This window comes from Periplaneta americana, chromosome 13 (genome assembly GCF_040183065.1).
Source record: "Periplaneta americana isolate PAMFEO1 chromosome 13, P.americana_PAMFEO1_priV1, whole genome shotgun sequence".
Lineage (NCBI taxonomy): Eukaryota > Metazoa > Arthropoda > Insecta > Blattodea > Blattidae > Periplaneta > Periplaneta americana.
Genome location: NC_091129.1, coordinates 33168277 through 33191306, shown reverse-complemented (window position 1 = coordinate 33191306; position 23030 = coordinate 33168277). Strand labels below are relative to the sequence as shown.

At 37.2% G+C, this 23030-nt stretch overlaps 1 protein-coding gene across 3 annotated transcripts in view; it reads right to left on the bottom strand.

Moving 5' to 3' along the window:
* Positions 1-1723: 1723 nt before the first annotated feature.
* LOC138711789 (transcriptional regulator ATRX homolog) overlaps positions 1724-23030 on the bottom strand; it is a 649273-nt gene continuing 627966 nt past the window's right edge. For 2 of the 3 annotated variants that reach the window (XM_069842999.1, XM_069843000.1), the window contains one exon: positions 1724-4974. In XM_069842999.1, the coding sequence (XP_069699100.1) occupies positions 3778-4974 (1197 nt within the window). In that variant the 3' untranslated portion in view covers positions 1724-3777. The remainder of the gene's footprint in view (positions 4975-23030) is intronic. The other variant, XM_069843001.1, reaches the window with a different exon arrangement.

Here is a 23030-nt window from a genome sequence, read left to right as displayed (position 1 = left end):
GTCTATAAAAGTCCTGTTTTTACCCCGTTAGAGTTGTGAAAAATAAGGTTTATAGTGAAAACATTCCGAATCTTGTAGTACTCAAGGAAAGAAACAGGCAAGAAATATTGCAAGCGTTGCACCAGAAGTCCTTGCCAGATTGTGTTCTGAAATCGAATATCGTTATGACGTGTGTCTTGCTGTTAATGGTGCGTACATTGAAAAATTACTAATGTTGTTCGGAAAGCTCTTTGGGTTACTGAATTAAATAAAAGTACTTTCATTCCATTACACATAATTCAAAACAGTATTTCACAGTAATTTCATAAAAACCCCACCATTTATTCTTGGAGACTATACAACACATAGGTCTACTATCGCCAGAGAGGCTATTTCAATTTTATTTGTGTGTTTTGAGGTAGCGTAGATTAGGTCTGTAGCCCATGATGCATAATTAATATTTGTATAACATAATCAGAGCTTGGAAGTTCGTACCAAAGCAGTAGATTTTAGTTGAGTACAGCGAGGAATACTGTACTCCAACCACGAGAAAGTCTTTGCGGAATGAGACGAAGCGGGGTAATGCTGTGAATGAATGTTGATGTCATAAGATGTCATAAGATCACACACGTGGGTACTCGTATCTCTATTGGCTAGCTCTCACAGCACAAACCATAACATTGATGCACACATATTTATATACCCTAGTTACAAAATTAGATCACTGTTAATCTCTTGGGGAGCTATTCATAGACATTTCGCAGCACGCGCTACGAGCGTACTAAGCTAGCCCCGGCTATCCACTGGTTATTAGTACAGAATTCAAATCATATCCTATCGCTAACACTGGTTTATGAATACGAAAAACGCTGATAATCCACTGAAAGCCCGCGTTAAAATGTCTATGAATACGGCCCTAGGTCTTTTAATCCCTCCATACAGGAAATAAAATATGCAGGAGAGCGCATGTTTTTTAAACTGACGTTATACTGGTAATATTATCTATCTACTTCGTTCCAATAGATGACGCAATAGTAAGCACATTCCTTTCACGGTTGATCTCTTGGTTGGAGAACAGTATAGATGTCACCCACGCCTCGCCCTGCTACAGTCGCTACAGATGATAAGTACACAGTATGTTCACATAAACAACGCACAGTGGCATTCTGTGGAGCTGTGTAGAGCCGTGAATAGTTTGAAGAATATTGTTAATTTATATTAATATTTTAGGTTCTGAACAAAGTAAGCTATTCTGTTATTATTGTATTATTTACGTAATGTGAACATTATGCATGATTCCAAAAAGTGAACGCATTTGTTATTCATAAATAATTATGCAAACAGGAGTGTGTAACACATTTATTTTTTCCCGGATTATTCTTCGTTGAAAATTTTGACGTCTTGTGCTGCTATGCATTCGGTTGCATTACAGTCCAAGTTCAACATCAGAATAAATTACGATACGAACTTCCTAGCTGCTATTACAATAGAAACGAAAATATTTTCTTGAAAACAATTACGGGTTTAATATTATGTGCCACATACGAAATACAGTATTAGATTCACAAAATAGTTGTTCACCTGATGATAGTACGATATCCTATATCATATTTCAGATTTGCTCCAATAACATCTTGTGACATAGAACGAATATTTTCAGAGTACAAATATTGTTTTTTTTTTTTCCGAACGTAAAAGGAGTATTTCTTTTGATAAAATGAAATGTGCATTGTTATTTGTTATAATGAGGCTATAATCATAATTGTATACTTTGTAGAACTGTGTTTTTATATGTATGGGTAAATTAATTTAGATTGGGAGTTACGAAATTTAAAATTATTATTTTTAATATTATTTTCTTGTTCTAAGGCTTGGACGATTGGAGCACATGTTTGGTTACCACCCGGCTGTACATGTTTGTCGTTCTGCTTCACTGACACCGAGAAACGCTCTATTACTTTTCACTCGGTAGAGATATAGCCCAAGCTCACACAACTTAACAGTTTTGGTTCCAACGTCCTAGCTCTAATTATTATAATATTTTCTTGTTAAAACAACTGGCTACGGACTGGAATGTCCGGAGTTCGATCCCGGATGGTGACGGGATTTTCTTGTTGCCAATCTTCCAGAATGGTCCCGAGGTTCACTCAGCCTCCTATCAAATTGAGTACCGGGTTTGTTCCCGGGGTAAAAGGCGATCGTAGCGTGGTGCCGACCACACTATCTCATTCTAGTGCCCAGGTCTGTAGTTTAACATATTTTTATATTAATGTCATATAAATTATATCCTTTCCGTTGGGACTGTATGTTGATGTCTCAGAACCAGACTGTTTCAAGTCCATTTTACATTTTTTTTTTCAGGAGATCTATTTTAAGCTCCTGACATTCAAAGCTTCATGGAACAATTTGGAATAGCTTCATAGCAACCTTATGGAGAGGAATATTTACAATTTTCTTCGATTCATGTATGCAGACAAGAACTGGAACACAATGAAACACAGATTTCTTTCCTATAAAAATTTGTACATAGAACAGACTGGTTCTCAGCCATGATATGTAACCCTTTCCTTGTGTTTGTTTTGTATTGTCTTCAGCGATAACATTATAAGAAATCCTGTTGCTTCTGAATGCCTAGGGTTGGTGAAAAATTCTCATGAGTGAGAATGGAGAGGGCCAAAGAAGTGTACGATATTGGTAATGAGGATGCTGATGGTAACTGAAATGACAGAATTAAATTAATTACTAAATAGACTTCATTGACGTCTGCCACATTCCACACTTTTAAGCACTAACTACATGCAATCACTTCTGATCACTGCAGAAACGGACACAAGGGGACGATAAATCTAAGTTCCACCCGTAGAATTTGTGCGTATTTACTGCCTGTAGGTGAGAAATATGAATAATTACTATGTCGAGCAGTACATATTTACTGAAACTTCCCCAGAATGTTGTGTTATCACTTGAGAGACACCCTCTCCTCAGCACACATTACTCAACTCATATTCTGAGCCTAGTCTCGTATCAATTGCCCCCTTATAGTCCATTCAGACAGTGAGCAAACCCATTTGAATTTCACACTTTTTATGCCTTAAAAGTTTTTAAAGTTTAGACATTTTTGAATTGACATATGAAAACGAATAGCAATCAAGTTCAAATTCCTTGGTTAGACAAGCAAACCACACCGATATTTAACTCAAATAATACAATAGGCAGTTTTATCGACTTGTATAACCACCTAGGTAGGAACAAAACTTTAGAAAAAGTATACCAATATTTTTATATATTTTGATTTTCACGTCAACGCTTTGTGGATACTACGAACTCAGCTAATGTCCTAGATTTTGCCGGATGTAACTGTAGTTTGATTCAGTATAACAAATAATGTGACTAGAAGTTCATTCTGTTTCTCGCTGTCAAAACGTAATCACTACACACCCAACTAGCAAGAGATCAAATGTTCGTCTTTCCTCTCATAACTGTACCACTGTGCAAGCAACACACTCAATTGATCGAGATGTCACAAAAAAATTAAAATTTGATTTCATCGTACTTTTATTGGTCGTGAATCGGTTTTTACGACTGCAATCTGTTATATTTGGGGGTACCATCTCCTTGAATACGTTCCAAATATGATTTTATGTCCTATGTGACATTATAAATTAGATAATTGTTCAAATTTAGTGCTTTTTAGTCTATTTCTTCTATTTTTTATCTTAAAATTAAGTCCAAATTTACCCGTAAATGTAAGCAATATCATGTTACTTGGCTGTGCGGCCCAGAGCGCTCGTCTTCGCATTAACTCGCTATCTGGTCCGACGGAATGAACGCCTCGTTCTCGTACTCCTGCGACTTGGCCGGCGCCGTCTCCGGGCCCTGCGGCGCGTCGTTATTCACGTCTTTCTCGGTCTCGTCCAGCGGAGAGTTCTCGTTACGAAACTTCTCGAACTTGGGAGACAGACCCGGTCTCGCCGTCTTGTCCAGGATCAGGCTCTTCGTGGTCTGCTTGAACTGCGTGTACAGCTCGGGGGTGATGATGGGCAGCGAAGCCCTCTTCTTTGCCGCCGACTCGTCGTCGACCTTGTCGTCATTGGCGTCCTGTTTATCGGCTTCCACCGCCGGCTTGGAGTTGGCGTCCTCGTCGGTCTGCTTCTCCTCCTCCTTCTCCTCTATGGGTGACGGCGTGGCGTCGCCGTTGGCAACCGCCTTGACGGTGCCGTTGCCCAGCTGGCGCTGCTCTTCCTGCAGCCGCTCCTCCTGCAGACGGTGCCGCTCGATGGCCTGCATGTCCGACAGCAGACGTGTGCTCGCCGGCGTCACATCGATGCTGTAGCGTCCTCGAATCTGGTTGCTGGCCGGCTTCTCGTTCGCTTCAGTCACAGACGACGCCCTCTTCATCACTATGGCGACCGGCGCGTTCCTCTTCGGCGCCGCTGACCTACCGCCACCGCCGACGGTCCTTTCAACTTTCTCGTCACTAGCAGAGTAACCGATATACTGAGGATACCCGAAATGTCCTCCTTCGTATCCGACTTGGTTGCCGTAGCGGTAGCTCGGGTTGTTGGAACCTGAAGATGATATGCTAAGATCCGACTGTGAGAGTCCGGTGTTCGTGCTCCCGTCCTGTCCGTCGTCAGCCGCCCCTTCGCGGTTCGCTTTGCGATCCGCCGTGTCGTCGTCCTCCTCCTCGTCGTCTCCGTCCTCGAGGTCGTCCTCGTCCGAAACTTCGTCCACGTCGATATCCGGCGGTCGGTGGACCTGCGCCCTCTGGCTGGAAGACCTCCTGCTGCCGTCCTCCTCGTCGATGTCTTCTTGGGAGCTCACCGCAGATGACGACAGCTTTGGGTAAACTTCTGCGTCGCCCCGGAAGCAGTCGCCGCTACGCGGAACTCCGCCTTGCTGCACCTCCACCACGAACACGTTGTTTTCGTGCGGCGACGCCGACGTCGTAAACTTCGTCGTTGTCGTTTTGGTGCTTCCATCTTCCAACGTAACCTGAAACAGCACACTTTCCGTTTATTTCTGTTTCTAACATTCTTGATAGCAATTTCTTACTTTTATTATACTATCCAAATATCAGTGAAATCAATTAATTTTATATAATATATATAGCAAAATAATTGGAAAATATGTTCATCTTATACTTAACGTGAAATTTATCGAAATCTAACGAAGCTACCATAACGTACTTGGGCTTGAAAGACTCGGGACGTTACGCATTATCCATTGAGTCCAATATTTGCTTGATTTGGTCAATTTGGGCTCAATAGATAATGTGTAATGGCCAGAGTATTATAGGCCATGTACATTATCGTAGCTTCATTATATCTCAAGATATTTAAGTTTAAATGAAAAGTGAACAGATTACCTATGCCAAAATCTTAATAAAATACTAATAAAACTGAATTAATAGGTTTTATTTTGTTTTTATGCATTGTTGTGGAGAAAGCTTTGTAAATTGGTACAACCTACATTATTATACATAGAAGGCATTGAGCGCTAAAATCTGACTGGTTAATATAGACAATTCTCTAAAACTAAGTAGGATTTTGTGCAAGTTTGTTATTTTACATATAAGTAAATGATGTGATGATGTGAAAGGAAAATTATAAATATATAAACAGTGAAAGACAATTTGCGACAGTGCTTTAATGATAATTAAGATGGGTCTAGGTAGAAAAACGAAAAGAACTAAACAAGAAATGTTTAAACAACGACATGCGACTTCGTCGAATTCAGATAAGCTTATCCTCAATGAGAATGATTTTTTAAACTAATTATAGGTACTTAATATACGTCATTTACCGATATGAAGTCAGTTATGGAGACCAATTTACCCACAGAGTCGTTGCCCAGGGTGCGCCATAGGAAATTGGTCTACGCTACACGCGCGATGAGATGATGATGGAGATTTGTTGGGATGCCACAGACCAATCGGAGCTTCCAAAGAAAACCCCCGGTTTTACCTGAATCACAGGCTTGCCCAAGAGAAGTTATAAATTGGGAATACGCCAGGGATCGAACTCGGGTCCATAAGATTATTTATAAGTCTTATAAGTCCAGCATTCTAGCCACTAGATCACTGTGGTGACATGACAATAATGTGACTTTCAGTAAAACGCGAGAGTTGAAACGAAAACAATTAGTTTTTTTTAAAAGTCATATTGAGTTCAGATAAGTTTGTGAAATAATATCATATAAATTAGTTTTTATTTTCAGTCAATCACTTAACATGTTAAGATGGCAGAAATGGATTCTGTTACATCAGGATACAATATTAATATACGTCACGAATATTTTCGACTTACTTTCAAGTCATAGTTTACTAACAAACAAACATTTGAACATGGTGAAAAATATTTAAACACATCTATAAAACACAAATAAATAGTCTAACCATGCATACTTTTCTTAAAGTGGTTAAATGGCGTAGATGGTATTAAATTAACATTCAGATAGAAAGCCTTCCAGTGGATATAATTATAATTTATACAATGTATTAAAAAGGCATGCAGTGTGCCTGAGTTGTAAAATTAAAATCGTTTAAAATTATTATTATTATTATTATTATTATTATTATTATTATTATTATCATTATTATTATTATTATTAACATGTAAAACTGAAGGCTACGGCTTGTTCTTTACAAAGTTCAATATATTGGAAGACTGGATGTGAAAGAAACTCTCGGTCTATTCGCCGTGGTGAGAGGCATAATATCTGAAAAAAAATAATCAAAAAGATATCCTAAGAATTTTGAAGAGAAGTTAAGTGATTAAAGCCTAAAAAGGGCTTTAAAGGTTAATACTCACGAAAGGTGTACAGTGGAGGTTTTCAGACGATGTGGCCTTCTCATCTTGGCGTTACATGGTAGACTGAGCTATTGAGATTTCTATGAATGGAGTACGGAAGGAAGTGACAGGCTGAACTTGTGTTTTTATAGATGTGTTTAAATATTTTTCACCATGTTCAAATGTTTGTTTGTTAGTAAACTATCACCTGAAGGTGACTTGCAAGTAAGTCGAAAATATTCGTGACGTATATTAATAGCTATTGTATCCTGATGTAACAGAATCCATTTCTGCCATCTTAACATGATAAGTGATTGACTGAAAATAAAAACTAATTTATATGAAAACAATTAGGCTGTTTTCCTACATATAGTATATCTTTCAAGCCCATTGCAATGTACGGCCGTTGTGAGACAATAATTGTACGAAGCTACTAGTATTATCAGAAGATTATCTTCGTTCTCACTTATCTACGGTAATATTGTTTATCAGTTCGCTCATACAGACATTTCTAATACATTACGGCCTTTCTATATTTCCTCTCGATTTGCCAACCATTGCTGATGGTTTTACCTCAGCAAGATATGATGAAAGAGTAATGGAACGGAGAAAAATTCTCTCCGGCGCCGGGATTTGAACCCGGGTTTTCAGCTCTACGTGCTGATGATTTATCCACTAAGCCACACCGGATACAACTCCGACGCCGGTTAGAATCGTCTCAGATTAAGCTCCAACTCTTGGGTTCCCTCTAGTGGCCGCCCTCTGCACTACGTCATAGATGTCTATGAATGCAGGACCGAAGTCCACACATGTGCTGAGGTGCACTCGATATGAGTGACTAGTTGGCCGGGATCCGACGGAATAAGCGCCGTCTTAAATCACGAAGTGATTTACGCATATCATACATATTATTTTAATGTACTTCGGTACATTAAAATAATATATCAGCAAGATATATCAGTAAACTTCCCACAAATTAATGAGGATCGCTTAAGACAGATGACAGGCTAAGCAAATAAGAACAATGCGCTATAATTACTAAAATTATGAATTTTGTATAAAAATTATGGAAATATCAGTAATGCATACTCTATTGGTATCCCAGATGGCACTGGGAAAACCTTTGTTTATCAAAGTTTGATTCACAATAGCACAAATTTGGGGCTAAATGTAGGCCTAATTACTGTTTCATAGAGTGGTATCGCAGCATTGTTACTACCTCAAGATCATTCTTCTGAGTCCTGAGACATTTGTTGTTTTATTTTTGAAGTTCAATATAATTCTACACTTAAAAGTGTGCCACTGACATGAGGAAAAATGATGAAAAATTCTGCAAGTTAGTTAGGGCACAAATGCAGGTATATTATACTATACTTCGGGTCTCTGCACATAAATCTTAAATCATAATCATGTATGAAATATAGTATAATATAATATACTCTGAGGACTCACAGTCGATTCAAATTACCACTAAATTTACATGAATGTTCTTCATCAGGTGTAAAAGCTAATAGCAAAGAGGTTTTTCATATGTTGTTCAGCAAAGCTAATGATCTGCGATTAAACATTTATGGCTAATATGCTTGCGTTAATATGTACAAATCATCTGAAGGATATAACGAATAATGATGTGTCACTTGGAGGCAAAATTATAGTTTTGGGAGGCGAATTCAGGCAGGTATTGCCTTTGTGCCTCACGGATCAAGAGCAACCATTGCCCAAAATTTCATATAGGCCCACGGTTCTCTCCTTTGTGGCCAATATTTAAAATATTTAAATTTAGTAAATGTATGCGAGCGAAACCAAAGAAATGTGATTTTTTCAACTTCTTACTACGAGTTAATAATGGCGAATACCCCCATCAGAGCGTTTAGAATAGAAAGTGTGGTAACTCGGCAAGGGTATAATGGGACTTTTAAACCCCCTATTGTCACCACGACAACTGAGCGAAACATTGGCGTGGCGATCGTTCTAAGATTGCAGTTTTCCTCTTAATACTGTGGACAGAGCAGGTAGAACTCGTTCTGCTATCGAATTAAGAAGATATTTCTTGTGGTGTTCGGGTGATTTTTATTGTGCCGTTTATGTGAGCGAGTAGTAATAAGCCTAATTGTTTTGTTCTTGATGTAAATCCAATTATACTGTATAATTTGTAAGGAAGAGACGTTTCTTTTATCCATCCATAGACTAGACCATTTTTCAGAAGTGGTGTAGAGCAATTCCACGAACTCAGAAAACTGTATGCTCGTTCTTATATCTGTGATATCCATTTTTCTGCGGATTTGATTGCGATTTTTTTAATTATGATTTATTTAACGACGCTCGCAACTGCAGAGGTTATATCACCTTCGCCAGTGTGTCGGAATTTTGTCCCACAGGAGTTTTTTTTACATGCCAGTAAATCTACTGACATGAGCCTGTCGCATTTAAACTTACTTAAATGCCATCGATCTCGGCTTGGATCAAACCCGCAACCTCGAGCATAGAAAGCCAGCGCTATACCAACTGCGCTACCGAGGGCGACTTTTGATTGTAAGAGCCGATAAATTTATTATTGCCAGTTAAGAGGTAGGACTTCCACGCAAGAACTGGCGACCAAAACCGTATGCCATAGCACATATTTTCCCAAACTTGCTTCGATATCTTAAAAAAAGAAAAAAAGAGAAAATATCCAACGAAGAGGACATCAATCCTTTCTCATAACAATGTACCCTTACCAAATACCATCCGGCTATAACCAAATCCACTGACGCTAAATAACCCAGCAGTTGATACAGCATCGTTAAATATCCGAGTAAAAAATAATTGGATGTGACACGCAAAAATCAGAAGAACACCTTAGCTAATCATGCGCTTGTATGCATTTATGTGCCATTACTCCACACCTGAATGCCCAAAATTATATCTAGTTACATTGACCGTAATTCCTTCCAGTGAATGAACTTCAGACCAGCATTTCAGCTGTTATTATGGGTTTTTCAAAATCGATACATTTTTTAGAGTCATAAACTATGATGGGTTCGAGGAAAGTGAAAATACAAAAGAATTCAAAGGTGAATGAACGACCTTGCAGATACGCTGAACTCAAAGACTCCCTCGTCTGCCCTGTACAAAGGATTCAAGCATTACACGATTTTAGAAAATATATGACACGTAATTGACAATATAAAGAACACGTTTGCCTAAGAAAGAACCCCCCTTGAATTATTTAGAGTGACCATTCAGAGCACTAGCGAAATATATTCTTGTGGGATAATAGATTTAAATATATTCTGATAGAAAAAAAATAACTAGGATCCTCCAGAGCAACATTCTGGAATTAGAAAATGATTATCTTGTGATGATTACCATAGACTTTCTACATACATCTGAACATTTTTCAATCTATGTGCCGGTTAAAAAATGTGCTGTATTAAAGTGCTAATTGTGAACTCCTAATTGAATCCAAGCACCTAGCTTCTACTTCATTAAATATGCATGTTTAATTATTAATTATTTTATTTTTAATAATAGCACTTTAGTCGTAATTAACGTAAAAGTTATTTCGACAACAAAAGTACAGTATAATTCTACTTTGCATCTAGGCTAGAAATTAATCTGGTTTACAATTTTATTACAGTTGTTTATTACGTTTCCACATCATAGGTCTAAGAGATTTCTAATCGAGCACATGAGAAAGTAATAGATCTCATGGAAAAGTCCTTAATTTAATATTCTCCAATAAGTAGCATACAACTACTTAAGACAGCGCTACCAAATTGTTTTAATTTTACAAAACACAAAATAACCTAGGTATTTCAAAAGATCAAAACTTACATTAGCATAGATATAATATCGAAGCTTAATTTACGAGTCTAAGTGGCACGTAATATTTTTTGTTCCCCTGAATTACGTATAAACTTGATACAATTGCAACTAATGACTAAATAGTAGATAAAAACTATTGGTGAAAATAAAGTGATAAAGTGTCTCCTTTATTATATTACATTCTTTCTTGTGTATAAAAATGATAATTTCGTGTCAATGCGTACTTTATAATGCCATAAAAATGTTCAGTTTTGCGATGCTGTACTTTTTCTTGCGTATTTCTGGCTGAAGCCGGCACAACGTTCCATTTTTAGGTTAATTATTATATTTACTATTCAGGGTTGTGTTATATAACTCACAATTTGTTAATGTAGTAATATTACATTTTTAATTAAGTAAAATGTTATAACTAAGTACTCTACAATATATTCTTATCTAATAGGTTATTTTCAAAAGCATTTTGCATTCACTTGAATAGCGATCCTGAAACTGGGCACGGAAAACAGGGCTAGCGCCACTCGGCGACGAACCACTGAACCAGAGGAAGTAACGTCACTTTCTCTTCTACCCGCTCTGCTTCCATGTTTTTTATTTTTATTTTATTGTGTTATTTTACGACGCTGTATCAACATCAAGGTCATTTAGCGTCTGAATGATATGCCGGTGAAATGAGCCTGGGGTCCAGCACCGAAAGTTATCCAGCATTTGCTCGTATTGGGTTGAGGGAAAACCCCGGAAAAAACCTCAACCAGGTAACTTGCCCCGACCGGGATTCGAACCCGGGCCACCTGGTTTCGCAGCCAGACGCGCTGACCGTTACTCCACAGGTGTGGACGCCCCCATGTTGATCACGAAAGACTAGACTTGGTTAGATTTACCAACCTCCATAATTTTTTAAAGTTATATCACTGAACTACAGTATACTGAAATGAAGTTGTCACACTGAATGATGTATCATTCTTTTTTCAAGTCGACCTGGTTGGCGAGTTGGTATAGCGCTGCCTTCTATGCCCAAGGTTGCGGGTTCGATCCCGGGCCAGGTCGATGGTATTTAAGTGTGCTTAAATGCGACAGGCTCATGTCAGTAGATTTACTGGCATGTAAAAGAACTCCTGCGGGACAAAATTCCGGCACATCCGGAGACGCTGATATAACCTCTGCAGTTGCGAGCGTCGTTAAATAAAACATAACATTCTTTTTTCAAAAATAGCTCATTAAGAACTATAAGTGAACATTGTAACGAAATTAATGGCAGAGTAATGCACGGTAGCCCACAGCTTAGCACTGCCAGCCCGCACGCGTCAGCAGCCCAGCTCACCCAGTACCAACATCGCCTGACGTGGCCGCTTCCTAGCCCATCGCACTGGCCTTCGAAACCCACGGTAGCCCACCACACTGCTCAACTCTGCACTGACATCAACTCACCAGTTGGTTGCATTCTACTGCTTTTCCGCTTGAGCATACTGGTTGTGATTTCACTTCGCGTATGGCATGAGCATACAGTTTCCCACAGTTACAGCATACATACCGGACAACGTACAAAATTGAATTATTTTCCACTGCCGTCGAACACAGATTTAAAAATTATTCTAATGGTAATTTTTTAATTTCCTAACCGACTCTTGTTTTAAACTCTCTAGCAGCGATTTTCTCCTTCACTACTTTTTCTCTAGAGAAGACTGCATTTTAGAACGTGTGCTTACACGGCCGGTGTCTTTGATGAAGGCTGAGATGCCGTGGTCTACTATTCTACCAGTCTAACAGTAGACCACGGCATCTCAGCCCGGAAAACATTCATCACAGAGACTGCATTTTCTTGCGATGCACAATTATTTGGACTCATCTTGAAAAACAGAAATAAAAAAACTAAAAAAAAAAATATATGTTTGAAACAGTGGCTGATAGATGATCGAACCGCGCAAACTCAATTAATAAGTAACTGATAGAAAAGGAGACTTGAGCTCGATGCCTTGATACCAATCCACCGCACAAAACCTGTCCGACCAGTGCGGTGACGTCACGGACTTTTTTCGTACGAGACTGTGAAGCCCAGTGCGGTGCAGTGCGGAAGCAGCCCATGGGCTGGGCCGTTGTGCAGGTCTCTGATGAATGGTAATAGTTTTGTAACTTATTCCAAAAGCTCGAGCAGTTACATCAGTGTGAATAATTAAATTATTGAAGGTCAGAACGAACATAAGTAGTTTCCAACTGAATTCCTAGATAGCCTAGATACGAGTGGGTTGCCGTTTCACATATTACAAATGAAAGAAGATTTTATTGTGTTGTTATTGAGAAATCTTAAAGTTTCACAAGTCTGTTGAATGGCACTCGACTTAAAGTTTTTAATATGTGTGATAATAGTTTAGATATGGTCATTATTATGGCATAAATGTTGGCGAAATAATACTATTTCCTCGTATTGACGTAAGGTCATAAGATTTTTCTTTGCCATTTTCGTTCAAAAGAATGCAAATTCCAATATATTTAGTTTTTGCATAACGATTAATAAAGCTCAAGACATTAGATATTAGATGAAATAGGCAATTATTTACCAGAGCCTATATTCACACATGGACAAATTTACTGTATGTCACACTATGCCGAAAAGTCTTGAAAGTCTTGAAGGTTGAAATAGAACCAAGAGGCTGGCGCATTGCATATTTCATACGAAAAAAAAAAAAAAAAAAAAAGCTTGTGCAAATGAATGCTGCGGAGTAACACGGGTTCTATAGCAATTATTTTGATTCCTTCAATTCTGTAACGCCTTCCTTCAATAGAAACATTTATAACGGAGAACTTAACACGCTCATGTTTACATTTCCTAATTCGTAGTTATAAACAGTAATTAATTAGAGCTCTATTCTTTATTTTTGAAAAATCTAATTATTTGTTCCGAATTTTCACATATATTTCGTTCTGCAAAAGAATTTTACTATGCTACATTTGTACGCATCAAATTTCTGCATATTTAAAGGACAAAACTAGAATTGTTTCAGTCATGTATTGCCATAATTAGTGCCCGGATGTTTGGCAAAATGCCTTTTTTACTGGGTGATAGTAAATCATTATTTGCATAGATATTTAATAAATGTGATTTGGAGTAAATCAAAGTGATAGGGCCAATTTTTATTTTGCTTTTTTAAGGTGTTTCTTACGAATAAATGCCTTTTTGTGTAATTTTAAAGCAATATTTCTGGTTTATTTGCAATTTTATAATTAATTGTAATGTTATGTGTATGAAATTTAAATATTTGAAACAATGACTAAGTTTACTAGCAATAGTAAATAAAAGTAATTTTTTTGGGTGCTTAATCTGCTAATAATCGTGCTTTAATTCTATTGGTGTAATACGAATAATGGTCGACAATCCACAGTTACAAAAATAATATTGTCATGTCTTCACGATATCAACAATTAGCTTTATAATTTCCAATATTAAGCTTGTTCTCATAGAAGTTGTCACGTAGCATTTTCAATTGTTTACTTTCATATTTTCAAATATTACTGTTACAATTTTGTGCTACACTTGTTTATTATTGTATGAGAAAGAAATTTGAGTGAGTGAGGTTATTGCCGGGTGAAAGAAGGTATAAGATCGGTTAGTTAGAATGCCTAAATTTAGTAAACCATTGAAAAGTAAACTTCATGCTTACGTTAGTGAATTTGGTGCCCACTTGTTTTCAACCGATGGGACATTTTTGTTATGTAAGATTTGTGAAAAAGACGATTAATCCGAAAAAAAATATATTTTATAAGTCAACATGTGTCACCTACGAAGTAAATATATGAGCAATGTTGATATAATTGAAATTTATTGCTCAAATATATTATGGCTTTTAAAATTTATAATGCATATTTGAAAGAATATTGTGTCTTTTTTTAAGTTTTTATTTCCTTTTTTGCCTGCCTATTTTAACTGTTATAAAAGCCTAAACATCCGGGTTCTAGTCATAATTCACTACTCTCCTAAATTGTCCGAGCATATTGCGAATTCATTCAATGGCTTTCGCAAAATACGCTACGAAATGTTTCATATAAAACAACTTTTATCCGAAAAGAAATAAAAAAAGAGAAATAATGTATTAAATTTTTTGTTTGAAATATCTCAAAGAATAATTACTTGAAATTAATGACATAAATATAAATATAAATATAAATATAAATATATATATATATATATATATATAGTTGTCATTAATGTTGAGTGTTGCAAAACTGGTAGAATATTACAAAGAAATAGATAGTGGCATCTCCTTGACATTCTTTGTTTCTTCCTTCTAGGGATCCAAGTAATTACTTTTCCTCCAAACAAACCACACCGGTTAGAAAACCGAAAACATTAAGGCCCAATTGTATAAAACTCCCTGACTAAAGATCAACTTTGATCGAAGATCGAAAAGTGAACCGAATTCAGACACTTCTTCTATTGTATAAAACTTTTCTGCGATCAAATTACCTTGGTTCAAATGCAATTAAGTTCACTTGAAAAGGATTTGGCAACATCGCATAAACAGGTGAAATATGTGATGCGCGGACCATGTTGTACAAGTTTGTTCAGTGTTGCCAATCTAGCGACTTTAACTCTTTTTCAACAACAATGTCTTTTAACTTTTATATTGTTTAAATAGGAGTTTAGCGACCTTTTAACACCCCATAGTGACAAAATTTAATCTTTCTTTGTTGATAATGAGAAATCTAGCGACTTTCCAACTACTTTTTGGCGACTTTCCGTACACTCTGTTGGAGACACTGGTTCCTTTTGTGCAATGTAAATAATTGCGGACAATAAGAAGAAGGTTGACCGTCCTCCAAATTGTTATCATGTTATGGTCTCTGATAGTGCTAAACATGATAAAGCTTTGTAAAACGACAGTTTTCGTTTAGTAATACAGTTAATTGAAAATTTATGAATGTACCTATCATATCCATTAATAATTAATGATTGTTATAAACATAATATAATTATAGGTTATGTTATTTGATACTGCTGAACACGATAGAGCCTATAAAATATATAAGATTGTTTGAAAAAAAATATATATGTACCTACTATATCTATTAATAATAATAATAATAATAATAATAATAATAATAATAATAATAATAATAATAATAATAATGGATATTTTATTTGCCCAATCTGTCATTCGTATATTTCACACAGAAAATAAAAGAAATAACTGAACTTGGGCCATCTAACTTACTCGGAGAAATTTCTTCAGTCAAAGTTGACTTTAGTTTAAGACAAATTAATCTCAGATTAAATTCCAAGTTCAGCTAGAACGAGGATCAATTTAACCTCTGATCTAAGATTAAATGGTTTATACAATCGGCCCTAAGCAGGACAAACCTTTCATATATCCACTTTGTCGACCACAAATCACAAAGAATCCATCAGGTATCGAAGCCAAGTATATATACAATTAGCGAGGAAGAATATACGCTACTGCGTTTCTGTATAATCTTTAGAACTGCTTGTTAAGGTCCGACATGTCGACAACTGAATTAAAGGCGATACAACGTGCCAGTTACGTAAACTGTTAAGCTGAACGACGCGACGAACCGATAAAAATATAAATAGATACGTAAAGTAAGAGTTGTAAAGCTTCGCTGCAGGTTTTATGGCTGTCACGTTACGATCAGTATTTCTTTGCGTTTATGATTCCTTGTCCAGGCCGCAGCTCACTTCTTTTATGGCTGATTTTGTGTTCGCAACACAGGTGGCTCCACAGTCAAGCCAGCGTCTTATCCGTAACGACTCCAGCACTTGAGACTCTAGTCAAAAAGATCGGCCGCTCCTGTTTCAAGTGAATGAACTTCGTCAGATGACGCTACCGGGTAACGCACAGAATGTTTGAGTGTCACGTAACCAGTGTTGCCAACTTTTTAAAAACATTGGGTGGGCTCAAACACTTTACCATAATTTCCTAAAAGAATCTCATAAATCCTTCCTTTAATGATATTATTTTTCGTAATATTGGTGTGACTATGGATAGTATAGGCCTATATAATATACTCTAGAATGCTAAAAATAACAAAATGGAGATATAAGAACGATTTTGTAATCTATGTAGTACGGTAGAGACCGGCAAATCAGACAAGACTCACGCCCGTACCTGCTTGCCGTCAGGCTTGGGTTTCGGTGACGCTATGAAGCAAATTAACTTCGAAGACTGAACCCAATGAGCCCGGGTTTTATAGGTTTAGTCAGTGGCGGCTCCTGCATATTTCTTAAGGGGAGGAAAGAAGTTAACAGCGCAAAATGGCACCTTGAGAGAAACATGCTACAAATTAGCCTACATGCATACATGTAAGACCAGGTAGTGTTGGGGTTGGCCTTCCCTTTTGTATAGCAATAATCTGTTTTTGTAAACTGAGTTTCCTAAATTGTCCAAAATATAATATGTTTTCACTTCCATTCATTGTTGAATAATTGCACAAATTAACAATTACAAGGAAATTCATTTCGCAGCATTTTTCACTCACACTGCAGTATCAGACGTGTTGGAAGAGACCAGCTACTAACACGTAATCTAAACCGTTTTACGGAAATAGGAATGAGAAATAATCTGCGATACTAACTTACAACTATTTCCTCTTTGTTTTATATAAATCCAACTTCAACTTTCAGATATCCTCGAAAATTTCAAACCATGAATAGTAGCTTATATAAAGTCCAATGAATAATATATTTTGATTTATAAATTTAAAAAAAAAGTTTACATGGTGCCTTTCATAGCTTTGCGTTAAAACTGTTTTTATTGTGTGTCCTCCTAGATATGTTATAGCCTGGTTGAATGCAGCATCGTTAGATGGCAGCGGTAGCGAGCTTGCTGCAAGACCAGTCTGTTTCTATTTCCCGCCCATGCGCTGATTCAGAGGAGGATCTCCTCCCTATCCGTTCATTTCCTTGCTTTAAAGGTCTGCTTATTTCTCTGGCCGCTAGCGCGCTGTTCTCTATGTGTGTTAACTGCAGTAAAGGAGGAATGGATTGACTTTCCTCCACACAATCAATCTCGCATCGTTCTCACAGTTTTCTAGCAGCACATGAGTGCGCGTCGTTTAAAACTCGGTCAACCGAAGTTTTCTTATAGCTGTGAACTTAAAATTTATCGAATCTTCCTCGAATTTCAAGGCATATATTTAATTTGGTATTTACTTTCAAAAGTAGGAAAATGTGAGGAGGACGTTCCTCCCTTCCCTCCACCGAGGAACCGCCACTGGGTTTAGTCCAGGCGGGACCCACGAAAGCCTGCCTGTTTGCTAATATTACAAGGTAGAGTTACTTGCATTCACGGAAGTCAGTCTGCGCTGGTTAAGATGAAACAGCACTAGTTTGAAACCTAAGTTCGTTGGCTATTTAGTCACTTCAAAAAATCTTTATCTCATGGTCCAACACGGCAGAACATTCTTGATCAAAGGAACACAGCTTTACGAATTATTGCGCTACAGAATTTATAAAATAATAAGACAATATTATACATTTCATATTCCTGCAAAGTGTATCTGACTCAACAAAATAGTAACATTTCGTAACTTGTGAGAAGAGAAGAGAAGAGAAGAGAAGAGAAGAGAAGAGAAGAGAAGAGAAGAGAAGAGAAGAGAAGAGAAGAGAAGAGAAGAGAAGAGAAGAGAAGAGAAGAGAAGAGAAGAGAAGAGAAGAGAAGAGAAGAGAAGAGAAGAGAAGAGAAGAGAAGAGAAGAGAAGGAGATAATGTTGGTAACAATTATTATGAAGTACGATGAAAGAGTAATGGAACGGAGAAAAATTCTCTCCGGCGCCGGGATTTGAACCCGGGTTTTCAGCTCTACGTGCTGATACTAAGCCACACCGGATACAACCCCGGCGTCGAACAGAATCGTCTCAGATTAAGCTCCAACTCTTGGGTTCCCTCTAGTGGCCGCCCTATGCACTACGTCATAGATGTCTATGAACGTAGGACCGAAATCCACACATGTGCTGAGGTGCACTCTTTATGAGTGACTAGTTGGCCGGGATCCGACGGAATAAGCGCCGTCTTAAATCACTAAGTTATTTACGCATATCATATATACAATTTAGTAGGAGTTAGTTTTGAAATAAGAGCATCTGAATCTTCCCACCATCCGTGAAATTGTAAAGCGATATTTTTCAATTTTGTGGTTGTGGACAATTTATATTTACAAGTACTTCAACTAGTTTATGGAAATCATTTAAATATATAATACTTTGAAGCACAATTAAAAAATTTTCCCAATTTTCTTTGTGTTCTACTGATTATTTTAAAATTTAATTTATCCTATAGTACATATGAAACATAGTAGTGATATTTGCCATGGACAGGAATTGCTGCAAACCTCGAGAATTACGCATATGCAACAATGATAGAACTTTGCAACAAAACTATTTAGAATTTTTTATAACTAATGACCGATATAATTGATTGTTTATCATTCACGCATATGAAGTCAGTTATGTAGACCAATTTTCCGACAGAGTCGTTGTCCAGAGTGCGCCCTTGGAGGCTGATCTACGTTGCACCCGCGATGAGATGAGATTTATTGCGATGCCACAGGAAAACCGGAGCTTCCGGAGGAAATCTGTGCTATCTGGGACACAAGGGTCATATTATAATCAGGGTTATGACAGATCCACAGGATTGTGAGTCCAACACACTAGCCACTGGACCGCCGTGACTGTCTATTTATAAACGTAATGAGAAGAAGTAATCGAATTAATAAAAGCGTGGAATATTCTTCCCAAACGTGATTAGTGAAAACTATTTATTATTATTTATTTATTTGATCTGACAGGATTAAAGCCATAAGGCCTTCTCTTCCAGCATACCAGATAGCACATATAAATATAAAAAAGAAATACAGACGCTGATGAAAATAGTACAAATTAAATTAAAGCCCTGTAGAGGGTCAACAGGGTCAAAATAACACTATAGAGCTCTCATCGAGCTAATACAAGAAAAAGAAAAAGAAAGAAAAACAGAGATAGCAATGATGATACTGATAGCTGATAATAATAATAATAATAATAATAATAATAATAATAATAATAATAATAAATGCATGACCAACATATTAATTGTCAATTTTACAACAGCATAGTTACAATATTTACTATATGTCATGGGTTAAGCCGAAGTTGCGCAACCTTACAGGTGTTCAACAAGCAATTCCATGAACTAGAATGTGACTTTTTAATTTAAATTTGAATTTTGACATTGTCCGATAGTCTCTGACATGGTCAGGGAGATGATGAAAAAAAAAACTTCAAATAAAATGTGGATATTTAGAATTTACCTCTATAGATCTAGTGGCCTTATCAGTCCACAGCTGTGGTGTAAAGGTTAACGCGTCTGGCCGCGAAACCAGGTGGCTCAGGTTCGATTCCTGGTCGGGGCAAGTTACCTGGTTCAGGTTTTTTCGGGGTTTTCCCTCAACACAATATGAGCAAATGGACACATTTCACCTGCATTATCATCTTCATCTCATTCAGACGCTAAATAACCTAAGATGTTGATAAAGCGCCTTAAAATAACCTACTAAAAATAAAAAGAAGTCGCCTTATCCATCATAGAAGTCACTTGTCTGCCCGCACTTGTTTGTCAAGAAGTTAGCTAGCTTCCTGAAGTGTCTGAGTGGAATGGTGTCGTGTGGAAGTGTCGCTCAAAATTAATTGGCTTTATGGCAACGCTGATGCGAATGGACTCTTTGTAATTAATCGGCTCATTTGTCTTAGTGAGTCAGTAAACGAGGCAGGAAGCAAATTACAGATTCCATCAGCTCATTTACATAACTCACTGTGACTTGTGGCCTTAGGTCTCGTGCCTCACCACGTACGCCACTTTTCCTTCCTACATATTACATCATAGCAGTATGCATACTGCCAGGTTGTTGAGTATGTTGATATATCGGTGGAGAAATGTTAGCCATCCGCCCTAAAATAATATTAATGTGAACGAATTGAAATAGAAATATTTCCGGTATGCTCAAGTGTACTAATACATTCTTCAGTAAATAGAGATATCAGCTATGTTCTGATTTATTTTAATATTAATGTTCGTCTCTAACAAAATCATTACTATTATATCGAGAGTTCTTAAGTCTTAGCTACAAGCAAAAATAGTATCATTATTAAAGAAAAGGCAAAGACATTGTTGTCAAAAACATAGACAATTTAGACTTTTAAACACGTGTAAGTTATAGTCACGAATACTCAACCAAAATTTTAAAACAATTTCTGAAACTTTTTTACTAGAAGAACAAAATGGTTTTAGATTTGGATGATCCTATACAGATATTATTTTCTCAGTAAAATAAATAATATAAATGAAACTAGGAACACAATGGCATTTGTTGATTTTGGGAAAGCATTCGATAGTTTCATTCTTTGGAATATTCATTTCTCTTTGTTCTTCAGGTCTTATTACCCGTACTATTGCTTTCCATTGTTATATATCCCTTTAAATATACAGTATTTAATTTTTTTAACTTTAATTAATATATCATCCTAGGCATATTAAAAAAAAAACTAAGCTTGACACGGGAACGTCATTTGTGAAAGCTGTCTTTCGCTGTGAATGGCAGAATAGGATAAAAGTAAAAAAATGCAATATGGACTATCTTTGGATGCTTGAGAACGACTGCGTGCAGTAGAAATGATTTACCTTCAGGTGATAAGAGGACGACTACGGGGGTAGAAAAGATCTACCTTCGTTTGATAAAGAACGACTCCGGAGAGAATAAATTCGATATACTACCTCCGGATGTTATCGAACGACTACTGGGAGTATAAATAATTATATTTACTTGCGGCTTTAAGAAACTCTGAGGTTCATTGCCACCCTCACATAAGACCGCCATCGGTCCCTATTCTGAGCAAGATTAATGCACTCTCTACCATCATATCCCACCTCCCTCAAATCCATTTTAATATTATCTTCCCGTCTACGACTAGGCCTGCCCGAAGGTCTTCAGTCCTCCGGTCTCCCAACTAACACTCTATAAGCATTTCTGGTTTCGCCCATACGTGCTACATGCCCTGCCCATCTCGAACATCTAGATTTGATGTTCCTAATTTTTTCAGGTGAATAATACAATGCGTGCAGTTCTGCGTTGTGTAACTTTCTCCATTGTCCTGTAACTTCATCCCTCTTAGCCCCAAATATTTTCCTAAGCATCTTATTCTCAAACACCCTTAACCTCAGTTCCTCTCTCAGAGTGAGAGCCCAAGTTTTACAACCATACAGAACAACCGGTAATACAACTGTTTTATAAATTCTAATTTTCAGAGTTTTTGACAGCAGACTGGATGATAAAAGCTTCTCAACTCAGTTGCGAGCAAGCTTTTGTAGCGTAGGCACGCGATTTACTGTCTGAGTAGTGAGTGTTTCAGTTTCATAAGTGACATATTAGATTTCAGTGACTTTTGTGAGAGTTATAAACTGTGATTATTTTTGTTAAGTGTTCCTGCAGAAGTTTGCGTCTATATACGTTTGACTAAGTCTCCTGATATTTATTTGATAAGAATTATGATGATAGAAAGGAAACAAACGCTTGTGATATCCTTCACCGAGCAAGATATTCCTCGACCAGAACCATATTTACTTCACGAATGGACTTATGAAGATCTCCGACTAATGGAAGAACAACTAGAGATGATTCAACTGAATGGAGTGACACGGCAAGTCTTCATTAAATGTACTTCCACTAACATTGTTCAAGAAATATTAGAAAAAACCAAAGGTGAGTTGTCGTTCACATTTTCTAATGGACAGAGAACCAAAGTGAAAATAGAGAAAGCAGGACCCGGCATTAAATCTGTCAAAATTTATAACCTTCCTCCGGAACTTTCTAATACTAATATAAGTACTGGTCTTGAAAAATACGGCACGGTTTATTCTGTTACTGATGATTCATGGGGACAGGCTTTTAGATATAAGATTAAGAATGGAGTGCGCACAGTTAAAATGGGTCTTAAAACGCATATCCCTTCATATATTGATGTTTGTGGATTTAAAGCCTTAGTAAGTTATGAAAATCAACCTACTACTTGTTCATACTGTCATCAAACTGGCCATTTGCGAAATAATTGTCCTAACAAAAAAGACCTCGCGTAATAAAAGTGATCAACCTGCTTGGTCTAAGTTGGTAGCTGGGACGCTGCCGGCGAGACGATCTGTGCTTCAGATGGATGTAAATAACCACGACCCTGCAGAAAGAGAGCATAATATTTCTCAACAACTGGAAGTGGATGTTAGCAAAAATAATATATCCAGCAATACGACGGAAACTAAAGCTACCGCTTCGACGTCATCAGTAAACAAAGAAGACGTTATTGAAGTTATGGATTTATCAGTTAACAGTTCAACCATAACAACAGAGACAACGTCAGACAAGATACCCGAGGATGGCACTCCCCCACATCCTAACACCGCTTCAGCGCAGAATATTCCTTCTA